Source organism: Helianthus annuus, chromosome 16 (genome assembly GCF_002127325.2).
Source record: "Helianthus annuus cultivar XRQ/B chromosome 16, HanXRQr2.0-SUNRISE, whole genome shotgun sequence".
Classification (NCBI taxonomy): Eukaryota; Viridiplantae; Streptophyta; class Magnoliopsida; order Asterales; family Asteraceae; genus Helianthus; species Helianthus annuus.
This window is the reverse complement of record NC_035448.2, coordinates 57,989,480-58,006,587: the sequence shown is the minus strand read 5'-3', so window position 1 is coordinate 58,006,587 and position 17,108 is coordinate 57,989,480. Positions and strand designations below refer to the sequence as shown.

The 17,108-nt window shown below is 36.6% G+C and overlaps 1 protein-coding gene across 1 annotated transcript; it reads left to right on the top strand.

Annotated features, from left to right (window-relative positions):
• The first annotated feature begins 1,321 nt into the window (after positions 1–1,321).
• Positions 1,322–2,894, top strand: LOC110915981 (uncharacterized protein At5g48480). The gene is made up of 2 exons (XM_022160730.2): positions 1,322–1,681; positions 2,448–2,894. The coding sequence occupies exons 1-2, from the start codon at positions 1,392–1,394 to the stop codon at positions 2,668–2,670; spliced, it is 513 nt and encodes a 170-aa protein (XP_022016422.1). The 5' UTR covers positions 1,322–1,391; the 3' UTR covers positions 2,671–2,894.
• The last annotated feature ends 14,214 nt before the right edge of the window (positions 2,895–17,108 follow it).

The window sequence follows — 17,108 nt, the reverse complement described above, 5'->3', positions numbered from 1 at the left end:
ACACACACCCATACGTTACAATATAAAAAAAAGGAAAAAAGTAACATAAAAGAAAAAAAAGAAATAAATAAAAAAATATAGAGTAGGCATCGGGAATGAGATATGAGTTTTTTTTTAAAAAAAAATAATGAGTTTTAGTTAAATTATAGTGTTGAAGCGTAAATTATAAGATTGAAGAAGATGAAAGTAAACTAGATTAAATGCCAAAATTAAATATTCAATCACTAACACATTTGATGATTAACAACAAACTAGAATTACCACCCGCCGCAATGCGGCGGGAATTCATTAGTTATATATCAAATTAGATAAAAGTCAAATGTCTCTTACATGACCGTGAACCTGTGTGTAAAATATAAAAAGAATAACTAAGTTGATCTTTGACCCGTGCGTTGCGACAAACTTATCAAACTGGGGAAATAGATGCTCTGCGAAAGGTCTGCTAAACGGGAAAAAATAGATGAAAAACCGTTGAAACCGCACACGCACGTTGCGGCGTGTTAACTTAGAACGAAACGTTAAACGGAAAACTTGCGAAAGATGAAAAGTATAAGGGACCAAAGTTGAATGTTAAAAAATGTTGGGGTTAAATTGCAAATGATGTAAAACTTTGAGTTAAAAGTAAAAAAAAAAAATCAAAGTGGTTAAATTGTAAAAGATAGAAACTTTTGAATTATAATTGAAAAACCAAACTAATCAAAAGGTTTCAAATTATCAAAGAATGAAACCTTAAACTTAAATTGTCAAAACTTTAAACTTTAGGGTTAAAAAAGGAAAAATTCAATTTTTTTTGAAAAACTCCCAAAACCTATGGTACAACTTCCATATGCATATATATGTTGCTTATTTATAGTTTGTAATGTAATAACAAAAAAAAAGCTTTTTGATTAATGGAAACCGTTAGATTTCTATATCATTTTTCACTCTCCTTAAAAGTAGATAACACACATACATAAATGTTATTATATTTTATTATCCATTTTGAGCGGTTATATATACACATTTTTAATAGAAAAAGATCACGTAAAACAAAACTTTTATTTTATAGGCAGGACTCTCATGTGTGGCACCATAACCGCACACCACGTCGCACGCGTTTCATCCACCTACACTGGCACACACCGTAATTACCTCCAACTTCAACCCCCTTTCCCAAACCTCCACTCTCAAATCCCCTTTCTACCCCTTCGACTTCCTCTCACTAGTGTGTGGTAAAATCGCAATTACACCCGAAAACCAAGCCCCATTACCAAACTCCATTTCAAACCCAAACGGTTCCGCTTCTTCGCTTCTATAAAACCCCCCTCCTCCTTACCCGTTCTCAACAATAACTTCTCTCATTTCATTCCTACATTCTCTCTCTTAGGGTTTGTTTGTTTCTATCAACAACAATGGCGACGGAAGTTAACGACGGAGCTGTGGCCGCCGGGGAGGTTAACGGTGCCGCGGTGGAGAAGACTGTGACGTTCACGGCGGTGAAGCCGCGCTTGTTCGTGGAGGCGTTGAAGGTTGGAGATGCGGTTGCGTTTTACAAAGCTGCGTTTGGTGCTGAGGAGGTGAATCGTGTGAATCATCCGAAGCGGAAGGCTGATCAGGAGCTTCCGGTTCTGATTTCTGCTGAGATTAAGCTCGCTAACTCGAGTTTTCTTGTTTCTGATGTTTCTGAGGATTCTACCGCTACGTAAGTGTTAGATTTTGTTTTTGTTTGAATGTCTAGCAGTGTTTATAGGTTGTTTATGGATAATATGTTGTGCATTTTTTAAGATCTGTGTAGCTTGAAGGTTTTGTATTGCTTTTGTGTCTTTTAGAGGTGTTTAGTTTGTCATGAAGAGTTGTTTTACACTGATCTGTTTGTGAATCGTGTGTGTTACTCGTGTGTGATTGCATTTTCTCTGCTTACGTACGTTTTTCATGTTTAAACTACACTCTGTATTATATTTATCCGTTTTAACGGTGTTTTATTTGTTCTGAAGATTTGTTTTACATCAATCTTCTCATGACTTTCGTATGATTGCATTTTCACCGATTACGTACGTTTTCATGTATAAAATATAAATCACAAACTGTGTTTAAATGCTATTCCTTTTAACGCTGTTTTATGTGTTTTGAAGATTTGTTTTACACTGATCTGTTTGTGAATCGTGTATGTTTTCTTCTTTGTGATTTTGTGAGTTTATTTTCTCCGATTGCGTAACTTTTTACATGTTCAAACCTCTATTTTACAATTATCTTGTTTATTGTTCTAAAACTTGTAATCATTTATTATACAAACATATCGTCGTATATTCTCGTATAATTATATAACAATTTTATACGTATACTGATTCTAACATTCGGTTTTGCTAGATTGTTCTGTTTTCATCATTTGTCGTGAAAAAATAAAATAAAATCCATCCATTCTGTTTCCAAAGATAATATTCAATAGTTTTTTGATTACTTTTGAACAGTGATAAAGCGGTGGGGTCCGGACTGGTTTTCTGCCTAGAGACCGAGGACATTGAAGCTGCTGTGGACGCAGCAGTTAAGGCTGGTGCAGTTGCCGATGGTGAAATTAGCGAGGGTGAAGGCGCGTGCTGTGGTGGGCGCGTGGGTAAAGTGAAGGACCCGTACGGCGTCGTCTGGGCAATCTGCACTCCTATTGCTAAAAAGTGTGGTGACGTGGAGGCTTAAGGAACGTTGGATCTGATCTGCTGTTGGTTTTTGTTTTTAGGATGCTTTTTTAATTCAAAGAAATCTCGGTGGTATGACTAGTTGCAGTAAATGGGTAGGTTTATCATGGTTATGGCTAATTGGTGTTTTAAGACCTTTGATGGATGGAGGAGATATTGGCCCTTTTTAACAGATTGGAATCTTATCTTTTGGTTATCTTTCTCATGAAGTTTGTTTGTTGGTTATTGTTCTTTTAGTTTTTTTTTTTTTTTTTTTTTTTTTTTTATGTTAGAAGATATGATGCAATTTACTGAACTGAATGAGAATTTACAAAACTGATATCTAAGAGATACAATTAAATTTTGTTCTGCATCTAATGTTAATTTTAGTTTTCAAAGGAGTATGGTTCATTTTCCTAGAAATTGTTTGAATACTACAATCAAACTTTGTTAACGTTAGGTATTAAAATGTTCTTAGCTATTAAAACATGAAATCTTGTGACCATCGAAAATTTCAAAGTTTGTTTGGCACCTAAAAGTAATATAGTAGTTAATTTTGTCAGGCTTAAGTAAAAAACATGTGTGATAAAGTTATGGTTCGACGCGTGTAGACTAATGTGCAATTTAATTTTTTTTTAAAAACGATTTGTGCACACTTTCGTCTGCACCGTGCTTTACCACACGCATACATTACCGTATGCATATTGTTTGTTTTTACAAAGACGATTCATTAAAAATGTTTGCCCAACCACTTTTAAAATTTTTCTAAGGTTTGCAGGGAGCTAAACATCATTACCCATCATCAGCTAACATCATTACCCATCATCACTGTCCACCTCCTTTCTTGAGAGGGAAGGGGGTGTCTTGAGTTGAACCCTTGAAACGGAAGAGGGTGTGATCCATCACAACACTACTTGGTGTGGAATGTGATGCTATTTTTCTTTTTCACATATGACATCTACAAGTTTAAGAGGGAATCATTTGACTATTTGGTCATTAAGTATACATAAGTGAAAGTTTACGAGCCAAAAGCCTACAGTGAGATCTCTGTTAGGAAAATATACACTATTAAGTTGACAAATTGAAGAAAAGCATTGTGGTTAAATAAATTTTCAATATTACATATAATACTTGATACAATATTTTTTTCCGGTGACTTTTACTTTAGGAGTTGTCATAAATCTTGTCCTAGTTCCATACATGGGTGTTTACGGTTCAGTTTAAAACTGTGAAACCGTATAAACCGGTTATTGGTTTGGTTTCACGGTCAGTTTTCTATTTTAGTTTTTGGTTGGTCAGTTTCAATATTTTCAAACCGTGGTAAAAGGTTTGGTTTATGGTTTTTATTGAAAACTAACCGTAGAAACCTTACCGGACCATTGGATTAAGATATATTTCTTAGAGTTAAATGCCATTTTAGGCCATGTGGTTTGGGCCATTTTGACAGTTTAGTACAAAAGTTTCATTTTTCTTTTGTGGATCCAAAAAGGTTTCACTATTGTCATTTTAGTCCATTGGGTTAACTTCATCCATTTTTTTATTAACTAGAAGAACAATTTGTTGGTACCGTTCGCGTAAATGAATAAAATAAAACAAATTTTATTTAACAATTACAATACAAAAATTAGAAAGCTAAACAAACTTGTACAAATACAACTGAAATAAACCAAAATACAAGAAAGGAGTAGAAACAGATTGCCTGAGACACATGTTCAACACGCTTCCCTTAAAACAAATTGTCTCCCAGGAGTACTCGTTTTGTTTCCCAGGGTACAACAGCCGAAGCAACGTACTGCCGGAGATGGCCTACAACTCGAAGGATACCTTGAAGAATGTTGGAGAAGATCAGAACGCTGTAGAGAGAAAGTTGAATTTTGCTGTTGTGTTGCTGGTGTTTTTCTGCAGTGGTGGAGATGCTGTATTTATAGTGCATCTTAATCGAAACAGTCAAAAGAATTAAAGGAGAGATTTAAATTGCATTAAACGTCTTCAATGCAATTTAATACGTCATTTAATTTGCAGTTATAACCGTTTGACTCGTCAGTTTCGAATCCTGAACTGAAACTGCTTCGTTATTAAATGCTGGAAGCCTCTGCGCGCGCACGCGAGACACACTGGTGCGCGCGCGCCCAGATCTGCACGCTCATGCGCACGAGCGCCATTTTGGCTCACTGCTATGCGCGCGTGCGCTACACTGACTCAGGTCCATGCGCGCGTGCGCCACGTCACCTCAGGCCCATGCACCATGCGCGCAACCGCGCGCCTTCATGCCACATGTACTCGCGCGCAGACTGCCACGTCACGCGCCTCGAACCCGCACGCCACTTCAATCACTTGGACCTTGTAGCCCCTGTGATCCACCACGCGCACGTGGTCAAGCACACGACACAGTCGCGCCGTATTGGCTCACTCTGGTGCGCCGCGCACGTCACCTCAGGGCCCATGCACCATGCGCGCAACCGCGCGCCTTCATGCCACGTGTACTCGCGCGCGGACTGCCACGTCACGCGCCTCGAACCCGCAAGCCACTTCAACCACTTGGTCCTTGCAACCCCTGTGATCCACCACGCGCACGTGGTCAAAAATATAAAGGCGGCTCTCAAGCGGTGCGAAGTGCAAAGTGCGCCATCAAAGCGCCACATTGCGCCTCATCGCCCACGCCACGCATACGAGTTAGGGTGCTCCGCACCGTTCGTGAATACAGTTACTGTGTGCTTCCATGAAACAATAAGGATGGAGAGTTACCACTTAAATACCCATTTAAGTTTCATCTCTCCTCCTATGTGGGACAATGTGCTACTCTCCCTTTTGTTTCAGCATTCAATGTTTCAAACACCCAACTTTGAGTATCGATATCTCATTCATCTTAGCTCCGTTTTGGACGTGGTTTAGTTCGTTGCGAAGCTCTTCCAACATAGAACACAAGCCCACACATAAATATATAAGACCCGCTCATTTTCTTATATTTACTTCTAGTCCAAAATAGGAAAAATCAGTTTCCTATATTTGTGAAAAATGCTATTTTCACCAATTTTCCAACAATCCCCCACATGAAAAATGCTATTTTCATCAAATTTCCAACAATATCCCCCCACATGTATGGAAATCGATCTTTCCTTACACTTTTTAAATGATAAACTTCGACAGTTGAGTATTGCAAGATAGGTAGGTTGTTGCCTTTGAACCCTCTTTTGTGAAGCATACTTAGCTTACTAGCGGTTTGTAGACGCGATGTCCTTGAACATACCCCCATTTGTGTAAATGACAATACACTTCACACAATACTCTCCCTGGTTTGGCCAACCCCTCATTGTCGTGTCCTATTATGGTCCTGAAACACTAGCCTGGTTCTGCGAGAGCTCTAGGATTTGCGCACCCCACAAATCCATTCGAAGCGACCCCACTTCTCTCCAACATAGGTGATTCCTCTGAATCATTAAAAACATCATGGTTAATTTGGATTTACTCAAAATACTTAACCTCAACATGCTTAACCTCACTTCATGTCACTGATTGGAATGGACTAGGAAGTATATATAACTCCCTTTTATTTAGTTTGGGGTACTCCCCCACAGTGACTCCGTTTTGGTAATATGATTAAGTTTAGGGGACGCAATTCTTGACATGACCCGTTATCCCGACCCGAACCCGACACGGAAAAAACCGGTTTGGGTCGACTAACACGACCCGTTTAAAAAAACAGGTCGGGTTCGGGTTGACCCGTATTAAAAATGGGTTGGGTTCGGGTTGACCCATTAACCCGTTTAACTATTTAGATAAAAAAATCTTTTATATTTTTGTTTTTGTTTTTTCGGTTTCTATTAGACATGGTTAGTTATAATAATGTTAATTTTGACACATTATATTATTTATTTATCACACTCATACTCATCATTAAACATGTTATCGATAACCCGCTTAAAACCGGACAACTCGTTTATAAATCGTCAACTTATATCACTTATTTAGAAATATGGGTTAAACAGGTCGGGTTCGGGTTGACCCGAATTAAGATGGGTCGGGTTAGGGTTGAAATCTTTGACCCGAATAATATTATGGGTCGGGTCCGGGTTGAACATTTCAACCCACCAACCCGCCAACCCGTAACCCATCAACCCGCCAACCCATCAACCCGACACGATTGCCACCCCTAATTAAGTTGTCCTATTGAACTTAGATCTTGGGATCTCCAATAAACTAAGTTAGGTTTCCCTCATATTCCCATTTATCACGGGCTTTAGTCCCATTCCTCTTGACGACGTTTCTACTAACTCTTTGCTTAAGCCTTTTGTAAACAAGTCTGCAAAGTTATCCTTTGATCTCACATAATCAATTGTGATAACACCCGTTGAGAGTAGTTGTCGTACCGGGTTATGTATACGTCGCATATGCCTTGATCTGCCATTGTACATCAAGCTTTGAGCTCTACCAATCACTGATTGGCTATCACAATGTATACAAATGGCTGGCAAAGGCTTTTGCCATCTTGGAATATATTCCACGAATTGACGTAGCCATTCCGTCTCCTCTCCTGACTTATCCAAGGCGATAAATTCGGATTCCATTGTGGATCTTGCTAGGACCGTTTGCTTAGAAGACTTCCAAGCAATAGCAGCTCCTCCAAGTGTAAACACGTAACCACTTGTTGACTTTGAATCTTTATTATCCGATATCCAGTTTGCATCAGTGTATCCTTCGATCACTGCTGGTTGTCAGGTATAATTCAGTCCATAATCTCTTGTGTATCCTATGTATCTAAGCACCCTCGTGATAGCTTTCCAATGATCCGCGCACGGATTGCTGGTGTATCTACTTAGCCTACTCACCGCGTAAGCCAAGTTGGGTCTAGTACATGTCATTAGATACATTAGACTGCTAATAATTCTTGAATACTCTAACTGAGCAACTCCATCTCCTTTATTTTTCTTGAGATGTTGGGGGGTATCAACTGGAGTTCGAGCTACACTCGTATCTCCCAAGTTGAATTTTTCAAGAATTTTATCCACGTAGTGAGATTGACTTAACACAAGACCATCTTGGGTTCTTATGATCTTTACTCCAAGAATCACATCCGCTAAACCCATGTCTTTCATATCAAATCTCGCTTTCAACATGCTTTTAGTAGCTTTGATAATTTTATCATTACTCCCAATGATAAGTATATCGTCTACATAAAGGCATAAGATCACATAACCTTCATTTGTGTCTTTGAAATAAACACATTTGTCGCACTCAATTATTTTGAAACCATTGTCAATCATGACATGATCAAACTTTTGGTGCCATTGTTTTGGTGCTTGCTTCAAGCCATACAAAGGGTTGACGAGTTTACATACTTTACCCTCTTGACCTGGGGCAGAGAAACCTTCAGGTTGCTCCATGTAAATCTCTTCTTCTAAATCGCCATTTAGAAATGCGGTTTTAACGTCCATTTGGTGAACTTCCAAATTTATTAAAGCCGCTATAGCAAGAACCAATCTAATCGAGGTTATGCGCGTCATAGGCGAGTAGGTATCAAAGTAATCTAGACCTTCCTTTTGTCTAAATCCTTTAATCACCAACCTAGCCTTGTATTTATCAATACTTCCATCAGTTTTCATCTTCCTTTTGAATATCCAACGATATTTAAGTGGTTTGCTACCAGGTGGAAGATCTACTAACTCCCAAGTATGATTTTGCAATATCGAATCAATTTGTTCTTTATTGCTTCTTTCCATTGAGGTCCTTCTGAAGAGGAAACTGCTTCGCGATATGTATCGGGCTCGCCCTCAACCATATAGCTAACGAAGTCTGGACCGAAGGATTTTTCAACCCTTGGCCTTTTGCTTCGCCTACGAACACCTTCTTCAACCTCAGATCGTTCATGTGTCTTATCATGAACTACCTCATCAACTGGTGTAGATGAGCTTTCACCTACTTCAAAATTAGGTGTTGATGACGTTGTATGTGTTTGTCTTCTCAAAGGAAACCCATTTTTAAAGTAAGACACAACGTTAGGATTCACCTCCATGATAGTGTTTACGTGTACATCTGGATTTTTGGACTCATGTACAAGAAAGCGATGCGCACTACTTTAATGCGCATACCCAATGAATATGCAATCAACAGTTTTGGGTCATATCCTAAGAGCCTTAGGAGGTGGTACAATCACCTTTGCTAGGCACCCCCACACTTTCAAGTATTTGTATGAAGGCTTCTTCCTTTTCCCTAACTCATATGGAGTTTCGTCTCTCTTTTTGAGTGGTATCTTGTTCAAAAGATAATTAGCCGAGAGAATGGCTTCCCTCCACATTTCCTGGCTCACCCCAGAACTAATCAACATGGCGTTCATCATTTCTTTCAATGTACGGTTCTTTCGTTCCGCCACGCCATTTGATTGTGGAGAATAAGGAGGTGTACACTCATGTACAATGCCACTTTTTGCGCATAAATCGACAAAAGGTGCAACATATTCGCCTCCTCGATCGCTTCGCAAAGCTTTTATCTTCTTTTGAATTTGATTCTCAACTTCAGTTTTATACAAGATAAATTTACTTATTGCTTCATCTTTACTTTTTAGTAAATATACATAGCAATATTTAGTACTATCATCAATAAACGTGATGAAGTACTCATTTCCACCTCTTGTGGGTACCACTTTTAAATCACAAATCGGTGTGAATTAAATCAAGGGGTTCGGTTATTCGTTCAACCGACTTCGATGATGATCTTGTAAGTTTGGATTCTACACATGTTTCGCATTTATAATGTGAATCAATATGGAATGTTGGTATACAATTTAAATTGATTAAACGGCGTATTGACTTAAAATTTACGTGACTTAATCTACCATGCCATTTATTCAAATCAGAAAACTCAAGCATATAAGTAGAAGTAGTAGCAATTTTATTCATGTTCTTTTTGACTGCCATCACATTCAGTTTGAACATACCATTTTGGGCATAGCCCTTACCAACACACATTCCTCGTTTAGTAAGTACAAATTGATCGCTCTCAAAAACTAAACAAAATCCAAACTTATTAAGCAACCATCCCGAGACTAGGCTCTTTGTAAGGCCCATACTAATTTAACGTTAATATATACAATTAAAGTAAGCATTTTAAAAAAATGCCACTTGTCAAAAACTTTTACATCAAGAGTGCTTAGACATGTTTACGACATTCTAAAACTTAGTTTAAAATGTTGATATATTACACTATTTACAACACAAAAAACGAGATCTGTGCGGAAGCTTCATTTATTTGTGTGTTCGGTTCTTGTTCTGCGCTTGATCTTCATCCGGACTCCGGAGACCCGTAACGATCACCTATATTCAAAACCATCATAAACATTAGTATGAGGCTTTGAAACCCATTTAAAACAAGTTACCTGATCAAAACAATCAAAATATGGATTTTTGCCAGCTGATTCAGCCCTCGCGGGCCGCGAGAGCATGGCCCCCTTATTGTCGCGGGCCGCGACAGAGGTCGCGTGACGCGACGGTGATACCGGTTCATGGTCGCGTAAAAGGAATCTATCATATTCACATTTTCATTATGGAAAATACGGGTTTACAAAAACTTTCCGTTAAGTTTCAAGTTCCTACTAAATAAGGTATAATACCCATTCTATTAATTCAATAAAATGCATAAGAAGCTTCATAGGTCGTGAATACTTAACCTAATTAGATTAGTTTACAAACTTTAAATTCCTATTTTAAACATCCAAAGGATAACATATGATAGTTTTAGTTTAACAAAAACATCTTAGACCATTGCGGAAGCTTGAGTTTCTTTGTGTTCGGTTCACTTTGGAGCTTGATCTTCACCCATCCTAAGTTTAAACAAACCTACATTATAAATTGATCATAAAAATTAGTAATTGAGACCTTAGAACCCGTCTATACGGACCCGAAAGCTCAAAACAATCAAACAAACAAAATAAAAAATTTTGTTTCAAACCGACCATAGGTTACGGTTTGCCAACCGTAGCCTACGGTTGATGTTAATGTCCATTTCAGAGTTTCTAGACCATAAGCTACGGTTCTGAACCGTAGCCTATGGTTACCCAGCTAAAGAAAACAGAACTGCCACACTGTAAGCCACGGTCTTGAACCGTGGCTCACAGTCTGGCAGTTCTGTTTTGAGCTGGGCGAACCGTAGGCCACGGTCCTGAACCGTGGCTCACAGTCTGGAAGTTCTGTTAAAAATGTTGATATATTCCACTATTTACAACACAAAACGAGATCTCTGTGGAAGCTTCATTTATTTGTGTGCTCGGTTCTTGTTCTGCGCTTGATCTTCATCCGGACTCCGGAGACCCGTAACGATCACCTATATTCAAAACCATCATAAACATTAGTATGAGGCTTTGAAAACCATTTAAACAAGTTACCTAATCAAAACAATCAAAATATGGATTTTTGCCAGCTGATTCAGCCCTCGCGGGCCGCGAGAGCATGGCCCTCTTACTGTCGCGGGCCGTGATAGAGGTCGCGTAACGCGACGGTGATACCGGTTCATGGTCGCGTAGCGCGATAACCTGGTTTCGACAGAATGTTTGCTTCTTTGAGCTGCATATTTGCCCAGCTATGTTATTTCCAGTATCAAACTTCAAATTTACATAACTTTCAATCTACTAATCCGATTTACACGATTCTTGTTTCTATGCGTCCGTAATTATATTACGAATGGGTTTATCACCTCGGTTCACAATTAAATCTAATTTATTAACTATTGGCTAATAAATCCTTTATGTGATTATTTGACTTGTTTCATTTTAGCAACATATTACATGTTTATTAACGAAGGTTATTTCTAGTCATTTTTACCCATTCCCGGGCTTGTCAAACATTAGCGTTCTCGCTCCAAATACATGGTTTGCATCCGGGCTTACATTTGCCGGGTTATTTTGTAACTTTCTAACACTTAACCAACATTTAACCACCTATTTCATTTTGACCCATTTAGAGGTTTTTAACATATATGCAAAATTTTCGCTCATCATTACTCGCATCTTATTTCTATGTGAAGATATCTATTTGCCTTCCACCACAACTATATTTGTGGTGGATTAACTATGGTAATCTAACTATTCCGAAAACTACCCTTCGGTTAGTCAATTTTACGGAAAAGGGCCATTTTGGGCGTTTGACTCAAAAGTATTATGAAATTAATTTATGCATTTATCAAGACTTACTTGGTAGTAACACTCATTTATACACAACCTTTAAAGGTCGTTTGCCCGCTTTACCCATCAAGGGCGTTTTTATCCACTTAGTCCCTCCTTTTTACAACGAGGGTCTTTCTCTAAGACATTTGACCAACATTGCACGTTTAACTATAAATCTATATATGCGTACTTGGCTCGAGTCAACATATAGACCCGTTTTATACCCCGCTTTTGTTAATCGATATTTTATGGCGACGCGATTATCCAAATTTCTATTCGCTCCTGTGAACATATAACTTGACAACCCAACATTAGTCGCTTTTGTCAAATGGTGTCATTACTATCATTTGACCCGTTCGGCCTAACGGACCAAACAATAAAATTTATAAAAACTTGGTAATAGAATATCTAATTCATGCATCCGACCCATTTCGGATTTTACGCCAAGATTTCTTTTTCGTAAATTCTTTTTTTTCTTACATACTTAACCCATTTTGGCTTACGCCATGGGTATCCTTTCAACCTCAATTTACATTAGTCGACACTTGACTAAAATTTCTATTTTACCCCTTTTCTACCATTAACCATGGTTTTTATCATTTAAATTTATTCCGACCCGTATTCATATCGCGTCGGAACCCATATTTTGGATATTACCTTTATCATATTTTATAGCTCATAAAATAAATACGTATCATACAAAAGGTGTAAGCTTTACTTACCTCGCATCCAAATTTCGCTTTTCTTCTCCTTCTTGATTCGTTTGACCCGCTTCCTCCTCCAAGCTTCCACCTAGCTTGTTAAGCGTCAAACTATCATCATCGTTTACAAGGTTGTTAGTTTAATCATAATTTAATACGATTATTCCACCTTACACGTTTTATATCCAAAATTATCATTAATCGTATTCTAGGCCAGTTTGACTTTTTTAAAAAGTTAAATGCCCATTAGCATATAAAATGCACATTCAAGTTCATTAACTAGTTTAGGCATTCACAATTTACCCGGTAGGCGTTCTTTTTAGCCACCGTTTTAACTAATCTTTTAACCCGGTTCATTATATTTCCAACACTTCAACTATTTCAAGCGATTATCAAAGCTAACTTATTTATTCATTTCACAAGAACTAAGGGTCCTCATCTATTAGTGAAACCCGTTTCGTCATATCATTAGCATTCATCCGAACACCTAATATAATCGAGTTCTACATGTCAACTGGTAGATATCATGATTTCAATCATCCATATTCATGAAATAAATTACTAACTTCATTACAACATTCAAGACCCAATTCGAATCATCTATGGTCAAGTACTCAAACTTGAAATTTGTTTAAGTACCTTGCCTTTACTATCAAATATGATTATTCTAATCACAAGTTAGGCACTAACATCATCATATTGCAAAAACCCACTTAGCTCATACTTGATTAGTTGACTAATCACTAGTTTATGGCACAAATTCAACAAGTTTGCACCTAGGGTTTTGTTTCTAGACTTAAACTCACATCAATTTCTTAAGACATTCAACTTTCATACAAGAATTTCGTTCATGCATGATTATCAAAATCTCAAAATATCACCAAAATATAAATTTCGACATACCTTACGATCCCCTTGACTGGGTGATCGTTTATATATATTCAAATCTGAATTTGGCCTTCGATTGATCCCTCAATTTGAAGATTTTGTTGAGTTAGGGTTTATAACCCCTTTCTCTTGCTCCTGGTCGATCGAACATACTGTGTGTGTGTGTTTTGATTTTGTTTTTAATAATTAATCTTTTAACTTATCCCACCTTTGGCCCCTCAAGTTTTGTTAATTAGTAAGTAGGCTACAACCTACTTATTTTTAACAATATTTTGTCTTGTTAACTAGGTTAAACATTCCTAGTTAACTTAGTGAGTTCGGGGAGGTCATAACCCGTTTTATTTAAGTCCCGTTAACTCGGGCTTCTTATAACCTTTATTTCCTCAAAAGCTTTTATTTATCATTTTTTTTATATTAGGCTTGGTTTATTTATTTAAATCCTAATATTTACCGGGTTTACCTTTACCACTAACGACATTTTACCCGTTTATTTTTTTGGTTAATTTAATATAAATAACAAACCCGTCTTTGGGGTGTTACAAGTCTACCCCCCCTTAAAGAGGTTTCATCCTCGAAACCCTTATCACGTAGTTCGTTGGGTTAAATTTATTGAACCTGATTACGGTATTTTACTTGAGCATTGCCCCATTTACTAATCTTACTAGGAAAGTATGGTAATGCCCTTAGCGTATGCGCCTTTCATGTGTAATGCCTCGTGGGCCGTTACCTTCAGCTCGTATCCTTTATCTTTATTGATTACTTGTCTTGGCGGTTAGACTTATTAGTCATCGGTTACCTTATACCCCATCGCTCGGGTATATCCATTTTGCCTTCTCGAGGCTTATAAACTTTTATTATCCCCATTTCATAGTTCAAGCTATAACGTGGTTATATTTCATATTGCTTTTCTTGACCGTGATCACATCACGTCATGTTTAATTTTATATAAACTTTTCATTATCGAAAATCTTCTTTTCGAATGTATCGTCTTTGATGTGCACAAAATGCAACATATAAATTACATCAAATGTGGCATAATACTAACCCTTTTTTAGTACTAATGTTGGAAAAAGTATGCTTTTCTCTTCCTTTTGTATTTTAAGGATTAAATGAGCTCAAATGAACAAAAGAAACAAAAAGGCAGCTAATCTAACATAAATACAAGAAAAGGAACAAACGTGGCATGCCCGATCCCCCGACAGCATCTTCCTAAGCAAAATCAAGAAGGCAGCAAGCTGAACACGCCCCGCCGTGCCCAAGTGTCAGCAGAAAAGACAAACTCATAGAAGCTTCTACTGCTCACCACGGGGCCGTGCCCGGCGGACACGGGGGCGTGGTCAGACCTCCTACAGGCGCATTTATTGTAATTGCGAATTACAATTAATGAAGAGGGAGACAGAGTTGGACACGGGGCCGTGCCCAGCGGGCACAGGGCCGTGTCCGAGCTTCTGTTCAGCCTATAAATAGGAGTGTTTGGAGCTCTTGCAACTCATCCCTTGGCACACCACCTCTCTCACACTTCACCCACCACCCACCACCCACCACCATCACAACACCATCATCCACCACCATCATCCATTGTCCATCATAGAGTGTGTGAGTCGTCTCGGGATCCAAGATTGATCGTAAGAGTTCTTGACAATCAAAGGCCATGTTTGCCTAAGTCTCTTACATCACTTGGTGAAGACAAGTGTCTAGTGTAATACTTTTTATTTTTAATCTTTTGCACTTTTAACTGGTTTTGTATTAATGACTTTAATTACTAGTTTCTTATGTTGAAGGTGATTCTTCCTTATCGTTTGTCCGTGGTGTCTTGACATTATTTTACTGTCTATATAAAATGAAAGATTTTCACCATTCATATCTCCACGGTCTATATTGTCACACCCCAACCGATGGCGGAAACATCGGGATGAGACGTACAAACTGCTCAAAACATCATAACACTACATGTGACAATATAATTAAATTTCATTTATTAAAATTGCAAAGTTTCATACATTGTCATAAAAGGAAATAACAATCATTAAACATAATTTATTTCAAAAGTGGGTTTCTAGGCCATCCTATTCATTTCTTCAAATCTTGACTTCCTCATCCTGCAGTATGCATTTAAAATAAAGTAAACAAAACATGTTGGCGAGTATACAAGTTTGAATATAGTATAATATGTTTGAAATAGTTTAACATGTTCAAATCCACGTGACTACATGAGTTCATATTAACAGTTATACTCGCAACGATGATATCTATGTGTTCAAATCAAAGTTTAACGCTATTAACATAGCCTAACCCTAGAAGGGTGGTAACATGAGTAACATAGAATAAACCTAACAATACCCATAATATTATGGGAGGGGCGTTTCTCAACCTACAGCGCTGCCATTGTTAGGGGAGGCTTGCAAAGTTAATGAACACACAGTCATAAATGTTTAACAGTAGCATAACATGATTAACATGAGTCAAATAGATTCACATGAAATGTGGATTGATAGTGCAAAAGTGTTTAACATAGTGTGTTTGATATAGAAATGCATACAGCACCCAAAATGTGATAAAATAGAAAATGGGTCATGTATACTCACCTTAGGTTGCGTTGCGTTTTTCTTGAAAAAGGTTAAAACAAGAGATTGCCCAAGAGAATGTGCACAAGAGATTTACCCTATTAATTTTGAGGATTGTTAAATATTGGGAATTTAGAGATTATTTAAATAACAAGGAATTTATAAAAATAATATTAACATTTCTAAAATAATAATCATATGTCTCATTTTTATATATTTTGTATTTAATGAAATACATGTCAATTTATTTATAAATAAGTGAGTAAAAATAAATACTGATTTTTATATACTATTAAAATAATATTTCTGATTTTACCAAAGTATTATAAATATTATTACTAAAATTCTGGATTATATAAATAATAATTCCTAATTATTATGTATTTAAAAATAATAATTCTGATATATATAAAGTAATAATTCTGATTATTATTAATATTAATAATATAGATTAATAATTCTGATTTAAAATAATAAATCTGATTATTATATATATAATAATAATTCTAATCTAAATAAAATAGTAAATCTGTTTATTATATAATAATTATGATTTAGATAAAATAATAAATCTGATTATATAAAATAATAAATCTGAATAAATAAAGAATAATAATTCGGATTTAAATAATAATTTAAATAATAATTCTGTTAATTAATTCTGATTTTATATAAAAATTCTGAAAATCTAAAAATAATCTGATTATTTTGTTGTAAAATTCTGATTATTAAAAAGAAATAGGAAATAAATTTCTGTTATAAAAATCTGATTTAAAAATATTTATAAATCTGATTAATCATATTAATAATATTTCTGATTAATAAATATAATAATTCTGATTTATTATAAAATAAAAATTCTGATTACATAAAGTAACAATATCAAATAAATTTCTGATTTCACATATATTATAGTTAATATTACTGATTATAAATAGTAATAATATTATGATTAAATCTGATGATATGTAATAATAATAATAATAATAGTAAATAAAACTGTAACAAATTACCGAAAAAGAAGAGAGAATCGGTTACCGGAATTTGTACCGGACAAGGTCACCGGACCGGTTGCAGATGGCGGCAAACGGTGGTGGTCGAAGGTTCCCGACGGCGATGTTCCAAAAGTTTTCGGCGTAGTTACGTTTTTTTTTCT